The sequence below is a fragment of the Oryctolagus cuniculus genome, chromosome 5 (assembly GCF_051225735.1).
Source record: "Oryctolagus cuniculus isolate XC-2025 breed Fujian yellow rabbit chromosome 5, ASM5122573v1, whole genome shotgun sequence".
NCBI lineage: Eukaryota > Metazoa > Chordata > Mammalia > Lagomorpha > Leporidae > Oryctolagus > Oryctolagus cuniculus.
Window position 1 is genome coordinate 48,988,213 of NC_142871.1, and position 15,469 is coordinate 49,003,681.

The window sequence follows — 15,469 nt, forward strand, 5'->3', positions numbered from 1 at the left end:
CTTAGGTATTTCATTGTGGTAATGGAAATATAAATTTTTCTAAACTTCTAATTTTATGAAGGTTTCCATGAAAGATAATTCTCTTTTAAAATTATTTTATACATTAGTATACATATTGCAAAACCAATATTTGTCATTTGTTGGGTTTTCTTTAGGTTAACAAATAGTTTCTAACTTAATTTTATTTTTTACTATTAGATGTTTCCCAAAATTATTTTCCTTTGATAATATTTTTCTTTAAATAAAAGCCATTCATTTAAGATTCCCAACCTGTAAAGCACTTTTATTTTATAAATGCTAAATTGAAAGGATTGTCAACTTCCTACTTGTATCACTAGAATTATAATCTTAAAATATTCCTTTTTAAAAATTTTTTTTAAATTATTCTTTGAGAGTCAGAGTCATAAATAAGGCTCTCATCCAATGATTCACTCCCAAAATGGCTGTAGCATATGGATCTGGGCTGGGTCCAAAGCTGGGAGCTACAAACTTAATCCAGGTCTCTTGTGTGGGTAGTAGGAACAAAATTACTTGACCCATCACTTCTACCTCTTGGGATCTTTACTGACAGGAGCTGGAGCCAGGTGTTGAAGCCAGATGCTCCAGTGTGGGATACAGGCATCTTAACTGGCATCTTAGCCACTAGGCTAAATGTCCAACCCTAGCATACTCTCATTTTTAATATTTCTAAGACAGTGGTTCCACTTGTGTAAGGAAAACTAAGGTAGAAAGAGAAATGATCTTTCAAAGAAAAGAATTCTCAGAGGAAAGGAGGATTAAGTAAATAGGAATAAAGGCAAACTATGGATTCATTTTTGGTAGATGATATTTTCTTTCCTTTTTTTTTTTTTTTTTTTGTTTGGTGGAACTTCTAAATACAGACCATTTAATAGCTTCAAAGCTATCCAAGACATACATCTCTTGTTAAAGGCCTCCACCAGTCTAAGTCACTTTCCCACATGCACCTCACCCAACATTTATCCTTATTCTTAGTTCTTCTTTACTCATTTATAGGTTGCCAATTTAAAGCTGAATGACTTACACATGGCCAAGCTGAATTAACACTCACAGATGCGTAGACCTCGCAACCCCAATCCACACAGTCATGTAAAGTGGGGTGGCCAAGACTGTGTATTCAAGATCAAGGTTTAACTTACGTGGATATGCTTTCTCTGCCAGGGAAACACTGTGGCAGTACACACTTGAATACTTGGTATACAGCGCCCACAAAACCCCCCAACCTGCTATATATAGCATAAATTTCAAATTTACTTGTTCAGAGGTTAATTTTTCTTCAACCCTTAAAGTCTACACTCCTTTGATGGGAGTCTAGGCTGTGGGACAGCATCAGCAAGTCTAAGTCAAGATGGTGGTGTGTGGTCCTCACCGACTTCACAAGATCCATTTCTGACCACCTTGCTGTTGCTATTTTGCAACTCACACAACAAGTCGCTTCACATATAGCTTGGGAAGCACATAAGCATCAAAAACATTCACTTTGGAAATGACCCTGATAGCTGTGGCCTCCATTGTGTTTCAAACCAGGAACTTCTTAATGGCCTTGACATTGGGCATGCAACAAGGGTAGTAAGGGCAGGGAATAGGCTGCATGTGGCCACAGCCCTTAATAGCAAGGCCATTGTTCCTTCTTTTCTTTGTCATCTTAGAACTGAAAGAGCGGGACCGACACCATGGCTCACTTGGTTAATCCTCCGCATCCCATATGGGCACTGGGTTCTAGTCCCGGCTGCTCCTCTTCCGGTCCAGCTCTTTGCTGTGGCCTGGGAGGGCAGTGAAGAATGGCCCAGGTGCTTGGCCCCTGCACCTGCGTGGGAGACCAGGAGGAAGCACCTGGCTACTGGCTTTGGATTGGCGCAGCGCCGGCCTTAGCGGCCATTTAGGGAGTGAACCAATGGAAGACCTTTCTCTGTCTCTCTCTCTCTCTCTCACTGTCTGTAACCCTGTCAAAAAAAAAAAAAAAAAACCTGAAAGAGCAGAAGAGGACATTTTCATCAGCTAATGTTCAGTTGTGGGAACTGAAGCTTTACTCTTATATCTCAAAATAACCCTAACCCCCTTAATTCTCTAGCCTTTTTCCACTTTAGATTCTCATACAGTTTTTATAGCTATCTGAAATTCTGTATTTTTATCCATCTTCCTCAGTATACTGTACAAGCTTCATAAGAACTATAATCTGACTGGTTGACTGATGTATTTCCAATGCCTTGAACAGTGCCTGGCACATAGTAGGTGCTTACTAATATTTGTTGAATGAATAGACAGATGATGTAAGTAAATATAATAGGGAAGGTGGATGAGCTTAGTTTTATTCACTTTGAATCGCAAACATAACTGAATTCCTCCAATGCTTGCCATTTATCTTCATTCAGACTGTAAGAATGTCACCTATTGCTGCCTTTAAATCTGGTTTATGTTCATAACCATTGTGGTAAAATTTGTAAATGCTGATTTCTTTAAATGTATCCTGAATTCTTTTAGTTACTGAGTGTCATGCTATCAACTTTTTTTAATGATTATTTTGTGTTAATTATTTGAGAAACAGAGAGAGAAACACAGAGCTCCCATCTTCTGGTTCACTCCCTAAATGCATGCAACAGCTGGGGTAAGGCCAAGCTGAATCCAGGAGCCAGGAATTCAACTGCTGCTTTGCCCAGGGGTGGCAGGGACTCAACCCCTTGAGACATCACCTACTGCCTCTCAGAGTGCACATTAACAGGAGATGCAATTGGGAGCAGAGCCAGGACTTGAATCAAGACACTCCAATACAGGAGGTGGGAGTTCCAAACAGCATTTAAATTGTTAGGCCTACTGCCACCTACCCCTCAGTTTAAAATGAAAATACTAGGGCCAGCATTGTGATGGTGCAGTTTAAACCTCGGCCTATGACACCAGCATCTCATATGGGTTCCATTTTGAGACCTGCCTGCTCCACTTCCAATCCAGCTCCCTGCTGATGTGGCTGGAGGGAGGACAGTAGAGAATGGCCCAAGTGTTTGGGAACACTTGGAAGAAGCTCCTGACTCCTGGCTCCTGGCTTCGGTCTGGCCAAGTCATGGCTGTTGCTGCCTTTGGGAAGTGAACCAGGGAATGGAATGTCTATCTGTCTTTCTCTCTTTCTCTCTCTCTCTCTTTCTCTCTCTCTCTCTCTCCTCCTTTCTCTGTAATTCTTCCTTTCAAATAAGAAAAAAAAAGAAAAGAAAAAAGAAACACGATGACACTGGAGTGGCCGAGGTCAATACCTTAATTAGGCCTAAGCGAAGAAGACATATGTTAGACTGGCTTCTGATTATGCTGCTTTGGATACTGCCAACAAAAATTGGGATCATATAAAAATCAAGTCTAGCCAGTTAATTCAAAATACATGCTTTCTCACCTTAAAAAAAAAGAAAAAAAAACTAAAAGATTTTAAAAAGGAGTGGAAAGGAAGTCATCTTTAGTACCTGACTTCTAACTAAATTACTAAATTTGGATCGAGTTGATTTCAGTCCAGATTAAGACATTGACAAGAAATTGATTTTAGCACATGTCATAGTACTAGTCTTTTTTTTTTTTAATAAAGATTTATTTATTTATTTGAAATAGTTACACATAGAGCGAAGGAGAAGCAGAAAGAAAGAGAGAGAAAGAGGTCTTCCATCTTCTGGTTCACTCCCTAGTTAGCCTCAACGGCCGGAGCTGAGCCATCAGAAGCCAGGGGTCAGGAACTTCCTCCAGTCTCCCACGCTGGTGCAGGGTCCCAAGGATTTGGGTCATCTACTGCTTTCCCAGGACATAGCAGAGAGCTGGATCGGAAGTGAAACAGCCAGGACTCGAACCAGCACCTATGTGGGGTGCCAGCACTCTAGGCGGCTGCTTTTCCTGCTACGCCACAATGCCAGCCCCTAGTCTTTCTTTTTACTCTCATTTGTTTGCATTCATCTTAGAAATAGGGGAAGCAATTTTTGACTATTACTAGGACTTCCCTTTATTTTTGTTTTATTTTCACTGGGTAATTCTCAAAGTCCAACATTATCTTTTGATGAACAGTCACTTTTCTGTTGAGATAAGATCCATCATGGTTTATTCAAGTTTGCATTGACATATTGCTTTATTCTATCAAAGCCTATTTCAATCTTCTGTTTGCAAACTGTATAAATATATGTGCACTATTTTCACTCATTCACATATTTACCAATTACAAAATGTCAATTAATGAAGTGATGTTATTCTCCTTCAGGAATGTGCCTCACCTTAAGAATAGACATAGGTTTAAAATTCCCAATCAACTGCAGTTATAAGGATTAAACCTTGGAATTTATGTTTTACATTTTCTGATCCAAAATTTCAGATTTACACAGAGGAGAATACTTATCAATAATTTTCTGTCAAACTATATAGCAGAGCTGTAATTTTCATACTAGATTATTTCATATTTATTCCCTGATTCTACATATTTAATAATTATTGCTTCTAAAAGGAGAAAATATAACGTGTAATGAGGAACTTTTTATATTTTCTTCATAAATGGGCTTTATAAAAGTTTATTTTTGAGGAATGAGCCCATACATTTAGAGTACATCTATTTTTTAAAAAATAATGTGTTGAATTATTACCTAAAAATGAATAGGACATGCTTTTAACTGTTGTAAATGAATTCAAATAATCAGGCCCAATTTAATTATTTTCAAAATATTAAAAATATCATGTTATGATTTAGAATCAGTTATCCTGAGCAAATGTAAAATAACAAGGTGTTTCCAGAAGACTGAAAAATATACAGTTCTTTTCCTGGTTTAAGTTTTATATATTGACAGAAAATGACATGATAAAAGCATTGCTTGGGAATAAAAATCTGTGTGAATTATGTAGTATAGTGGAGATATATCATTCCATTCATATTAAATTTAGGCTCAAGATTTTAAATCAGGGGGTTGGCATCATGACACAGCAGACTAAGTCCTGTTGCATGTAACTCCTGCATCACATATAAGTGCTGATTCAAGTCGCAGCTACTCTGCTTCCAGTCCAGCTTTCTGCTGGGAATGAACTGGATGATGGCCCAAGAACTTGGGCCTCTGCCATCTACATGGGAGAAAGATTGACTTCTGGACTCCTAGCTTCCGCCTGACCCAGTGGATTCAAGGTCTCTTTGTTTTTTCCTGTCACTCTGCCTTTCAAATAAATAAAATAAATATTAAAAAAGTAACAAAAAAGATTTTACATCATGTAATAGGGAGTCTAGAACCTTGTACACCTTTTTAAGAGCCCACTGAAGAGTTCTTCATGACTCTAAATTCAATATATTAAAAATGAGTTGGAATCTCTTAGATTAAGACAGTGAACACTCTTAGGCAGCCAAGTTACAGGGTGGGGAAAATCTTGTTTTTTTTTTTTTTTTTCTCTTCAATTAAACTACTAAACCATTAGAAAAATGCTATAAGTATCAGTTGATGTCAGCAAGGTGTTATCTAATGTTTTCACAGTATCATTGTAGACACAAGAAAAATGTGCAATGGATAATGGAGCAGTTAAATTTATTGTCCCACACTGTGGTGATAAATAGATTACTACTGAGTTAGAAAGTAGCCTCCACAGATGTTTTCGAGAGCAGTCATTCAACCTGGAGCCCCACACGTTTTTATCTACGTCAGATGATGGTTCAAAAAGTCTGTAGGCATCATAAGTCCAGGGAGAAAAAACATCCCTCAAGGTAAATATTCAGAAATTTCTTAGCAAGTTGAAAAGTAAAGTTTCTCTTTTATTTCTTTTTAAAATTATATTTAGTAGACACGTACAGTTTGATTAGAGTTTAGTTTAATAATACTTCACATGATGAAGTGCCAGTGTTTTAGCTGTCTGAGTGTTGCATTTCTGTGTAACATGCTAACAGGCTGACAGCCATCTTGATTTTAGTTTGTAGATTCAATGTGGGGACAAACTTCACTGAAATGCTAGGCCAGGAAAAGATTGTTTTACAGTGAAGAGCAGGCTGTGAAGACTCAGAATAGTTCACTAAAATGCTTCAACTAAATCCTGAATTTTATAGCAAAATCAGTTTATAATTATAAAAAGATTATTTTCAACCTAATCAGTAAATTGGCAAGAAGAATATTTTGTTGTTGCTGTTGCAACTGCTATTAACAAGACATTGACAGAGTAAGCAATGGAGATTAAACTAAAAAAAAAATTATATACTAAGCTTTTAAAAGACAAAAGTAGCCAGTGCCGCAGCTCACTTGGCTAATCCTCTGCCTGCGGCGCTGGCACCCCATGTTCTAGTCCCGGTTGGGGCGCCGGTTCTGTCCCGGTTGCTCCTCTTCCAGTCCAGCTCTCTGCTGTGGCCCGGGAGTGCAGTGGAGGATGGCCCAAGTGCTTGGGCCCTGCACCCACATGGGAGACCGGGAGGAAGCACCTGGCTCCTGGCTTCAGATCAGCACAACGCTCCTGTTGCAGCGCGCCAGCCGTGGCGGCCATTTGGGGGATAAACCAACGGAAAAAGAAGACCTTTCTCTCTGTCTCTCTCTCTCTCTCTCTCACTGTCTAACTCTGCCTGTCAAAAAAAAAAAAAAAAAGAAAGAAAGAAAAAGAAAAAGAAAAAAGTATGCTTGGTATTAAAAATAATTCACCCTCTGAGGGAATAAATAAGTCATTATTTATTACAGCACATTTTGCAATTGTATTTTCTGCATTGCCCTCTATCACCTGAGTTTACTTGAATTAAACTTGGGTACATTGCCTAACCTCTGTGTACATCAGTTTCCTCATCTATATAATTGAAGGTAAAATAATTCCCATCACATTGGGCTGTTAAAGGATTAAGTGAGATGATATCTGTGTAATATTGTCAGAATGTTATCTGGCACATTCCAAGTTCTTCAAAAACTTGTCAGTTATTGGGTTTCCATATCCCTATTCCACCCCTCTCCTGTTCTTGCTTTTTTGTTAAGAAGCTGTGTAGAGAACACAGCAAAAAAACCCCAGGATTTTCTAAGTCCATAGCTACACTTTGGTCTGCCTGTTTCTCATGTTTTCCTGTGCCCCTGGGATCATAGCATAGTAATACCTGGAACTGACATAACCTTCTCACCTTAATCAAAAGCATTTTCTTAAATTCTTTCTGATCACAACCCACTCCCTCATTAACCTAGTCAAAATTGAAATCATCACATTTGTCAAAATTGTCTTCAGCAGGGTTTAAATCAAGCAATACATACTCTACCCAAATCTATAAAAACCTCAGATACTCTCCAAAGTAACAAACTATCTAGACTTCTCTGACGCTAAGGAATACTTAGGGTTCTTATTAAAATTTAAATCTTTAGTTTCCTTCTCAAACCTACTAAATCTAAATTTGTATAGCAAAGTCATGAATTGTCATGACTGTAGTATAAAATCTCAAGTAGCTTGAAACCTTTCAAAAACAAAAATACTACTTTTGGACCTTGTTTAAGCAAAATACAAAATGCTAACAACAGGGATTTAAAAGCTTTAGGGATACTGAGTTCAAGAAGTTCTAGTTTTACTATGCACCCCAGGAGGTACATACTGGAAGAAACATTGCTTGCAGATTATGTTTCTTCCACTTTAGCCAAGAAGGACCTTGTTTTATTTGATAGGTCAGACAAAACATCCAAAAAGGTCATCTTGTAGAAGGATAAAGAGCAGAACTATGTTCATAAAACACTCTTTTCTCAAGTGCTTCCTATGTGAAATTTGACATTATTGTAACCTTTCTTAAGTGTATGGTAAGTTGTATACCTTTTGTGATGTTTTTATTTTATATCCCCTTAGTTGTTATTAATAAATTTCAAATCTTTCAATTTAGCTCACTCAAAGTGACTTCTATTTAGTCCTTCTTTCACCATATTTTATTGTATAAAGAGCTGTCACAATAAAAATTCATCACCTTGAAAAGACATTAGTAATCAGATATTTGGGAAAGAAAATATTTGATGTATTAAATACCTAAACTTACTTCTGAAATCATAAAACCATGAGTTGCCATGTTAACACATGTGATCTTTTTATGCCTTTTATCTACTTACCAATCTAAAAGTACTTGTCTTTTATTTAAATCTGAAGCTTACAGAGCTTGCAGTAGTTGAGAAAATACTTCTACTAGAAATTAACTCCTGCAGTATTTTTGAAAATTTCAATTGATATAAAGAGCTTTTGAAAGTGCAGATATAGCTTGATTTTTTAAATAAGCACACTCATGAGAACTTGCAAGAAAAGACTAATATCTTAATATTTTAGATTAATTGTTCTCTTCTATTGTAAATAAGAGATTGAGAAAAGAATGTAGTCAATAATACTCTGTCCATGCTTTATATCATATGTCTGTAATGTGATTAAGTAAATGCAGCCCAGGCATTTCAAAGATTATCTGTTAACAATATGTTCACATTATTATTGCAGCCACCATTAATACTTGAGTACTTATTATATGCCAGGGAGTGGGTAGTGGCTTCACAGGAATTTCCCATTCACTAATTGATTTATTTGCCTATTTAGTATGCAACTATCATGTCCCAGTTGCTGTTGTAATCACAAGACTTCATATTCCTGTGCACATTGATGTTATATACTACTGGGAGATAAGTAATAAGTGCACAAATTAATAACATTTCAGATATTATAGCCTTTGTAAAGACATCAAACATGGTTATAGAGTCACAGATATATTCAGATAAACAGGCCACAGAAGGCCACACTTAAGTGGATAAGCAGAGACCTGATTGAATCAACAGCAAAAAAAGCTATGCAAAGACTTATGGCAGGGGCCAGGTGTTTGGTAGATAATATTTGGAACACCCATGTCCTGTAATGGAGTGCCTAGTTCAACTCCTGGCTTCTCCACTTTGATTCTAACTTCCTGCAAATGTGCACCCTGGGAGGCAGTAGGTGAATGGCTCACTGTTTGCTTTGTTCTACAGAAGCTCTTTCATTTGATGAAATAAAATTTGTCCATTTTTGCTATTGTTTCCTGTGCTTTTGGAGTGTGATCCAGAAAAATCCTTGCCTTTTCCAATGTAATGAAAGGTTTCTTTTTTGACAGGCAGAGTGGACAGTGAGAGAGAGAGAAACAGAGAGAAAGGTCTTCCTTTTGCCTTTGGCTCACCCTCCAATGGCTGGTGCATCGCATTGATCCAAAGCCAGGAGCCAGGTTCTTCTCCTGGTCTCCCATGCGGGTACAGGGCCCAAGGACTTGGGCCATCCTCCACTGTACTCCCGGGCCATAGCAGAGAGCTAACCTGGAAGAGGGGCAACCGGGACAGAATCCGGTGCCCTGACCGGGACTAGAACCCAGTGTGCCGGCACCGCAGACGGAGGATTAGCCTATTGAGCTGCGGCGCCGACCATGAAATGGTTTTCTTGTTTTATTCCAGTAGGTTCAAAGTTTCAGATCAACATTTAGAATTTTAATCCCTTTTCAGTTGATTTTTGTACATTTGAGATAGAAGTCTAGTTTCAGTCTTCTGTATGTGGATATTCAATTTTTCAATCTCCATTTATTGAAAATAACTATCCTCTTTCCAATGCATGTCCATAGGACCTTTATCAAAAATCAGTTGTCTGTATGTATATGTATTTGCTTTTAGATTCCCTATTCTGTTCCTCTGGTCTGTGGATCTGTTTTGGTGAAAGTTCTGCACTGTTGATATAAGATAAGAAAGTGTTCTTGCCTTTTGTAATTAATATGCCTGCCTACTTAAAAAATAGGGACATTCATATTTTTATAATAAGTCCAATAAACTTACCTCTATAAATTAAATGAACATAGAGCAGTATTCTGAGCAAATGGTCTGTTACAACTTGAATGTTAAACTGGTAATCTGAGTGGTCATAATGGCAAGAAATAGCAATCCACTGAAAATGCCATTAGGGAACTTTTATAAGATGAAAAATATCTACATTAAAGACAGAAAATAAAACTCAGATATTTTGAATTTTTATTCAGAGCTAAAATTGCTTGCAAATTTTAAATAATGAAATATATAATTTAATCTTTTAAATGCATATTAAAATTTTTCTCATGTGAAATAAGAACTTAGCTTCATTTGCCATTTTTATTAGTTTCTTCTTGCTAGTGTGGTTTTCTTGGGATTTTTTTCCCCTTAACTTTAAAATTTATACCTAAAATGGAAGTTGATTTCAGAAAACATATCCTGAAAAACATAGCTATGGCTTTCCCTAGGTAGTTTTATGGAAGAATAATTAAAATATATTAAGTTGATTTTGCTTATTTTTTGCCCAGTAAAGAATCATTGGCTCTATTGTTTAAGTGTTGTCATCTCCTGTTGTAATTCACATTTTATGAAGGATAGCATTTCTTTAAAATAATGAATATGTATAGAAACAATTCTTTCTTTACTGAATCTTTATTCTCTGGTTAGAATAATACACCATTGTAATTTCTCTCCAACTTAGATTTAGTTTTAGTGATGAGTTGATAAAAGCCAAATCACGTATAATTTGAATGAAGAGAAGGGATACACTTGTAAAAGTTTCATTATTATAACAATAACTGGTTGAAGTAAATTCTTATAAATTTTAAATATTAATTTAAATATTAGTATTGGTCTTACAAAGATTCAAACTTGTCCTCAGAGAAAAAAGTAAGGTGTTTTTTAATAAGACAGAAATTTACAAAGATCAGTATTCTACTATACATGAGATGAACATCTTTCCTTTGAATCAGCAACTTAACACATAAAGCTGGAGATATGACGTATACCTCAGCAGTTAACATTTTAGGACAGGGCCTTGGTCTCATTCACCTTTGTGTCCTCAGTACATAACCGCAGACCTGGCTGGCGCTGTGGCTCACTAGGCTAATCGTCTGCCTGCGGCACCAGCAAACCAGGTTCTAGTCCCAATTGGGGCGCCGGTTCTGTCCCAGTTGCTCCTCTTCCAGTCCAGCTCTCTGCTGTGGCCCAGGAGGGCACTGGAGGATGGCCCAAGTCCTTAGGCCCTGCACCCGCATGGGAGACCAGGAGGAAGCACCTGGTTCCTGGCTTCTGATCAGTGCAGAATGCCAGCCGTAGAGGCCATTTTGGGGAGTGACCCAATGGAAGGAAGACCTTTCTCTCTCTTTCTCACTAACTCTGCCTGTCAATAATAAATAAATAAATAACCGCGGACCTTACATATATGAAGAGAATGAGTGAAGTGAAAGAATAGAAGAAATAATGTCGGACTTCCTTTAAAAATAGCATCTAGGCTGGTGCTGCGGCTCTATAGGCTAATCCTCCGCCTGTGGCGCCGGCACCCCGGGGTTCTAGTACCAGTTGGGCCGCCGGATTCTGTCCCAGTTGCTCTTCTTCCAGTCCAGCTCTCTGCTGTGGCCCGGGAAGGTAGTGGAGGATGGCCCAGGTGCTTGGGCCTGCACCCGCAGTGGAGACCAGGAGGAAGCACCTGGCTCCTGGCTTCAGATCGGCGCAGTGTGCCAGCCTCAGCGCGCTGGCTGTAGCAGCCACTTGGGGGGTGAACCAACGGAAAAAGGAAGACCTTTCTCTGGTCTCTCTCTCTCTCACTGTCTAACTCTGCCTGTCAAAAAAAAAAGTAGCATCTATATATGAAGTTACAAGCTCCAAAAAATCCATTCTTAGGATCACATGATGTTTTTCTAATTCCCCCACATTGATGTCTGTCCTCTGTAAACTCACTGGCTCTAACACAATATCTAACATATGAAATGCATTATTATTTATTCTCTTGGATGGTTTTTTTATATTGCTAATTTTTACCGTTAAACTATTACATCTTTTTTTTTTTTTTTTTGACAGGCACAGTGGACAGTGAGAGAGACAGAGAGAAAGGTCTTCCTTTTTGCCGTTGGTTCACCCTCCAGTGGCTGCCGCGGCCGGCGCACTGCAGCCGGTGCGCCGTGCTGATCCGATGGCAGGAGGCAGGTACTTATCCTGGTCTCCCATGGGGTGCAGGGCCCAAGCACTTGGGCCATCCTCCACTGCATTCCCTGGCCATACCAGAGAGCTTGCCTGGAAGAGGAGCAACCGGGACAGAATCCGGCGCCCCGACTGGGACTAGAACCCCGTGTGCAGGCGCCGCAAGGCGGAGGATTAGCCCAGTGAGCCACAGCGCCGGCCAATATCTTCTTAAAAGTATTTAAAAATTTTAGATTAACATGTAATACTTGTACATTTTTATGGATATACATCAACATTTCAACACATACATAGCTTAAACTGACCATACCAGGAAACCAACATTTCCATATTCAGAAAACAACCTTTCCATTTTCCTATCCTTTCTTTGTGTTTATAGCATACCAACCACTCTGTTCTTGTTCTATAGAGATTATTATAGATCATCATGAGCCATAATAACTCCTTGAAAGGTATGAATTTTACAAAATATTTTTAAATTATTTATTAATTTTCATTTTACTTGAAAGGCAGGCACACAGAAATCTTCCATCTGCTGGTTAACTCCCAGAATGTCCACAGTAGCCAGAGCTGGGCTAGGCAAAAACCAGGAGCCCGGAATTTAATCCAGGTCTCCAGTATGGGTAGCAGGGGCACAAGTACTTAAGCTAGCATCTATTGCCTACCATTGGCCATTACCAAGAAGCTAGAGCAGAAGCAGAGGACAAGGGGCCGGCTATGAGGGAATAGGTTAAGCCTCTGCATGTGGAGCCAGCATCCCATATAGGTGCTCGTTCGAGTCCCAGCTACTCCACTTCTGATACAGCTCCCTGCCAAAGCCTGGGAAGGCAATAGAAGATGGCCCCTGAACCCACAATGGAGATCTGGAAGAAGCTCCAGGCTCCTGGCTTCAGATCAGCCCAGCTCCAGCCGTTGTGGCTATTTGGGGAGTGAACCAGAGTATGAAAGACCTCTCTTTCTATCTCTCCCTCTCTCTCCCTCTCTGTAATTCTGCCCCTCAAATAAGTAAATAAAAATTAAAAAGTAGAGGAGCTGAAACTTGAGCCAGACACTACAACATGAGATGCAGGTGTCCAAGCGGTCTCCTAATCTACTACGCCAAATGCCCATCCTCAAAATTTTTATAACTTCCAAAATTCTGACACAAAATAAAATTACATTGAGTCAAAGATGACTTTTATAGATTTTTTTTTCTTTTACCTTAAAGATAGGTACTTCATAGATATGTATTAGGAGGTACTTAAAGAATAGTAAATAAAATTCCCTGAAAGACTCTAAAATTATAATGGATGTTCCTACTGTTTATTCTTTAGTACTTCATTTAGGACAATAATCATTAAATTCCAAATTAGTATAGTTATGCATGCTACTAACATTATGAATTGTAGACTATTGGAGGTTTTATGAACAATACCTCTAAGACAAGCATTTTTTACAATATTATATTATCCTTAGGTAAGCAAGCATTAGAATTTTACTGACTGCAATTTTGGACAGTTTATAATTGAAACTATTATATATAAAAATCAGTAAGATTTCATTAGTATTACCTAAGAGTTTATATCTTATTAGCCATGAGGAATTTTTGGTTTTGAAAATAGACAACTTTGTTTCATGGGGATATTGTTCCCTCCTGCTATACACAAAAACAGCCCCCTAAATAAAAAAACAGCTACACATTTGCTAGCAAACATGAGCTTTTCCCTCTGCTCCTCACCCCTGGCTTATAGCTGAAAATAAGTGGTACATCAGCTATTTAAAATTCTTTAACTTAGGGGCCAGTGTTGTGGTAGAGCACAGCCATATGGGAACTGATTTGTGTCCAGTTCCCTCACTTCAAATCCAGCTTCCTGCTAATGGCCTGGGAAAAGCAGCAGGAGATGGCCCAAGTTTTTGTGCCCTTTCTCCCCACGTAGAAGACCCAGAAGAAGCTCCTGGCTTTGCCATTGTGGCCATCTGGGGGTGAAACAGTGGATGGAAGATCTCTCTCTGTCACTGTTGCTCGTACTCTCTCTGTAACTCTTCCAAATAAATAAATATTTTTGTAACAAAATTCTTTAACTTGGAATTGTATGTGTTTACCCAAGTAATGAACTTCCCCTTATGTTTTGCGGCAGGAAGAAGCACTACATGGTTTTCGAGTGAGTGATTATTTTGAATATATGGAAGCTTTGGAACAAAACTACCGGCCAGTGTTGCTGAGAGAAATGCGGAACATTCGAGTGCTGAGCGTGTAGATCATGATTAACGCAGTTAATTTTATGTTTGATTTACTTTTAAAGGAAACTAGAGAACTTGGTTGTTTTCTGTGTCTAGAACAGCGTATTTATTTTTATACAGATAAATCAATACTGAGATATTTTAAATTTAGTAACTCAATTTGTGACAAATTCACTTTTGTAAGTTTTATTGTGTTGTAAGATTATTTAGATCTAGTTTATTGGTAGTTCTTATTTATGTATAGGAGTTAGTCCCCATCTACAACTACTTCTTTACCAGATGATTAAAATATTTTTCCCAGTGAGTTTGGAAAGTAGCAGCTATATTGTAAATGACTGGCCAGAGAGAATCCATAGACACAAGGGAGAACATTTGTTTTCTCTTGCTTGTTCTAGCTGCACATCCAAAAGAAAATAGACAAAACCCTAACTGCTTGTTTTACATATGAAGGAGCAAATGGTATTTGTCATGGCAAGTAGCAGAAAAACTACTTTCCTGAAACATAATTGTTTTTTTAGGAGTTGCTTTTGATACCTATATCAATTTATATTTTTTCATATGAAATGTAGTCTTTACATGCTTCATTTAAGAGATAAATTGGTTAGTTCCTATTGATAAGCATTCTGTTCTTAGTTGTTATGCATTTTCCTTTGTGATAGATTTGATTTGTACTGAACTTGAAAACATTAAGAATGGATTTCTAAATTATTTTAAATGAGTAACACTGTTTCATTTTATTTAAATAGAAGTTTCTGTGCCAGTAACATTACTATAATACATGAAAGTCTATTTTATTATATCACAATGTCACATTGAATATAAGAAAGAAAATTACAAATATATTAAATTATTTTTTTCAATCTTCAACTAATTTTAACTTTTTTTTTTTAAATTGTAGAGGCTGTTCAATGTTCTTGACTTGTATTTGAATGTAGATTGTATATCTCTTGTCCAAAATACTTGTGACCAGAAGAGTTTCAAATCTGGGATTTGTTAACAATTTGAGAATTTTTGCATATAATAAAAAAATGCATTGGTGATAGTCACCAAGTTTAGACATGAAATTCATTTATGGTTTTATGGCTACATTATAAACATATCCTGAAGAAAATATTGTATTTTTAGTGAACTTATGTTTTGACTATAACTTGTCACCCCAAGTCAGGTACAGATTTTTCCACTCATGGCATCATGTTGTTGCACAAAAAGGTTTATATTTTGGAGAGTTTTGGATTAGGGATATTCAATCAGTATATACCAAATATTAAAACCACTTACAAGCTAGCATGCTGTTTTCCTTTTATAACCAAAATTGGAAAACCTACAAATTTAATTTTCCT

The 15,469-nt window shown here is 37.6% G+C and overlaps 1 protein-coding gene across 4 annotated transcripts in view; it reads left to right on the forward strand.

Moving 5' to 3' along the window:
• The window catches only part of TBC1D32 (TBC1 domain family member 32), a 276,080-nt gene extending 260,901 nt beyond the window's left edge, over positions 1–15,179 (forward strand). For all 4 annotated transcript variants that reach the window (XM_070073655.2, XM_070073650.2, XM_070073652.2 and 1 more), the window contains one exon: positions 14,027–15,179. In XM_070073655.2, coding sequence (XP_069929756.2) covers positions 14,027–14,146 — 120 coding nt within the window. In that variant the 3' untranslated portion in view covers positions 14,147–15,179. The remainder of the gene's footprint in view (positions 1–14,026) is intronic.
• The last annotated feature ends 290 nt before the right edge of the window (positions 15,180–15,469 follow it).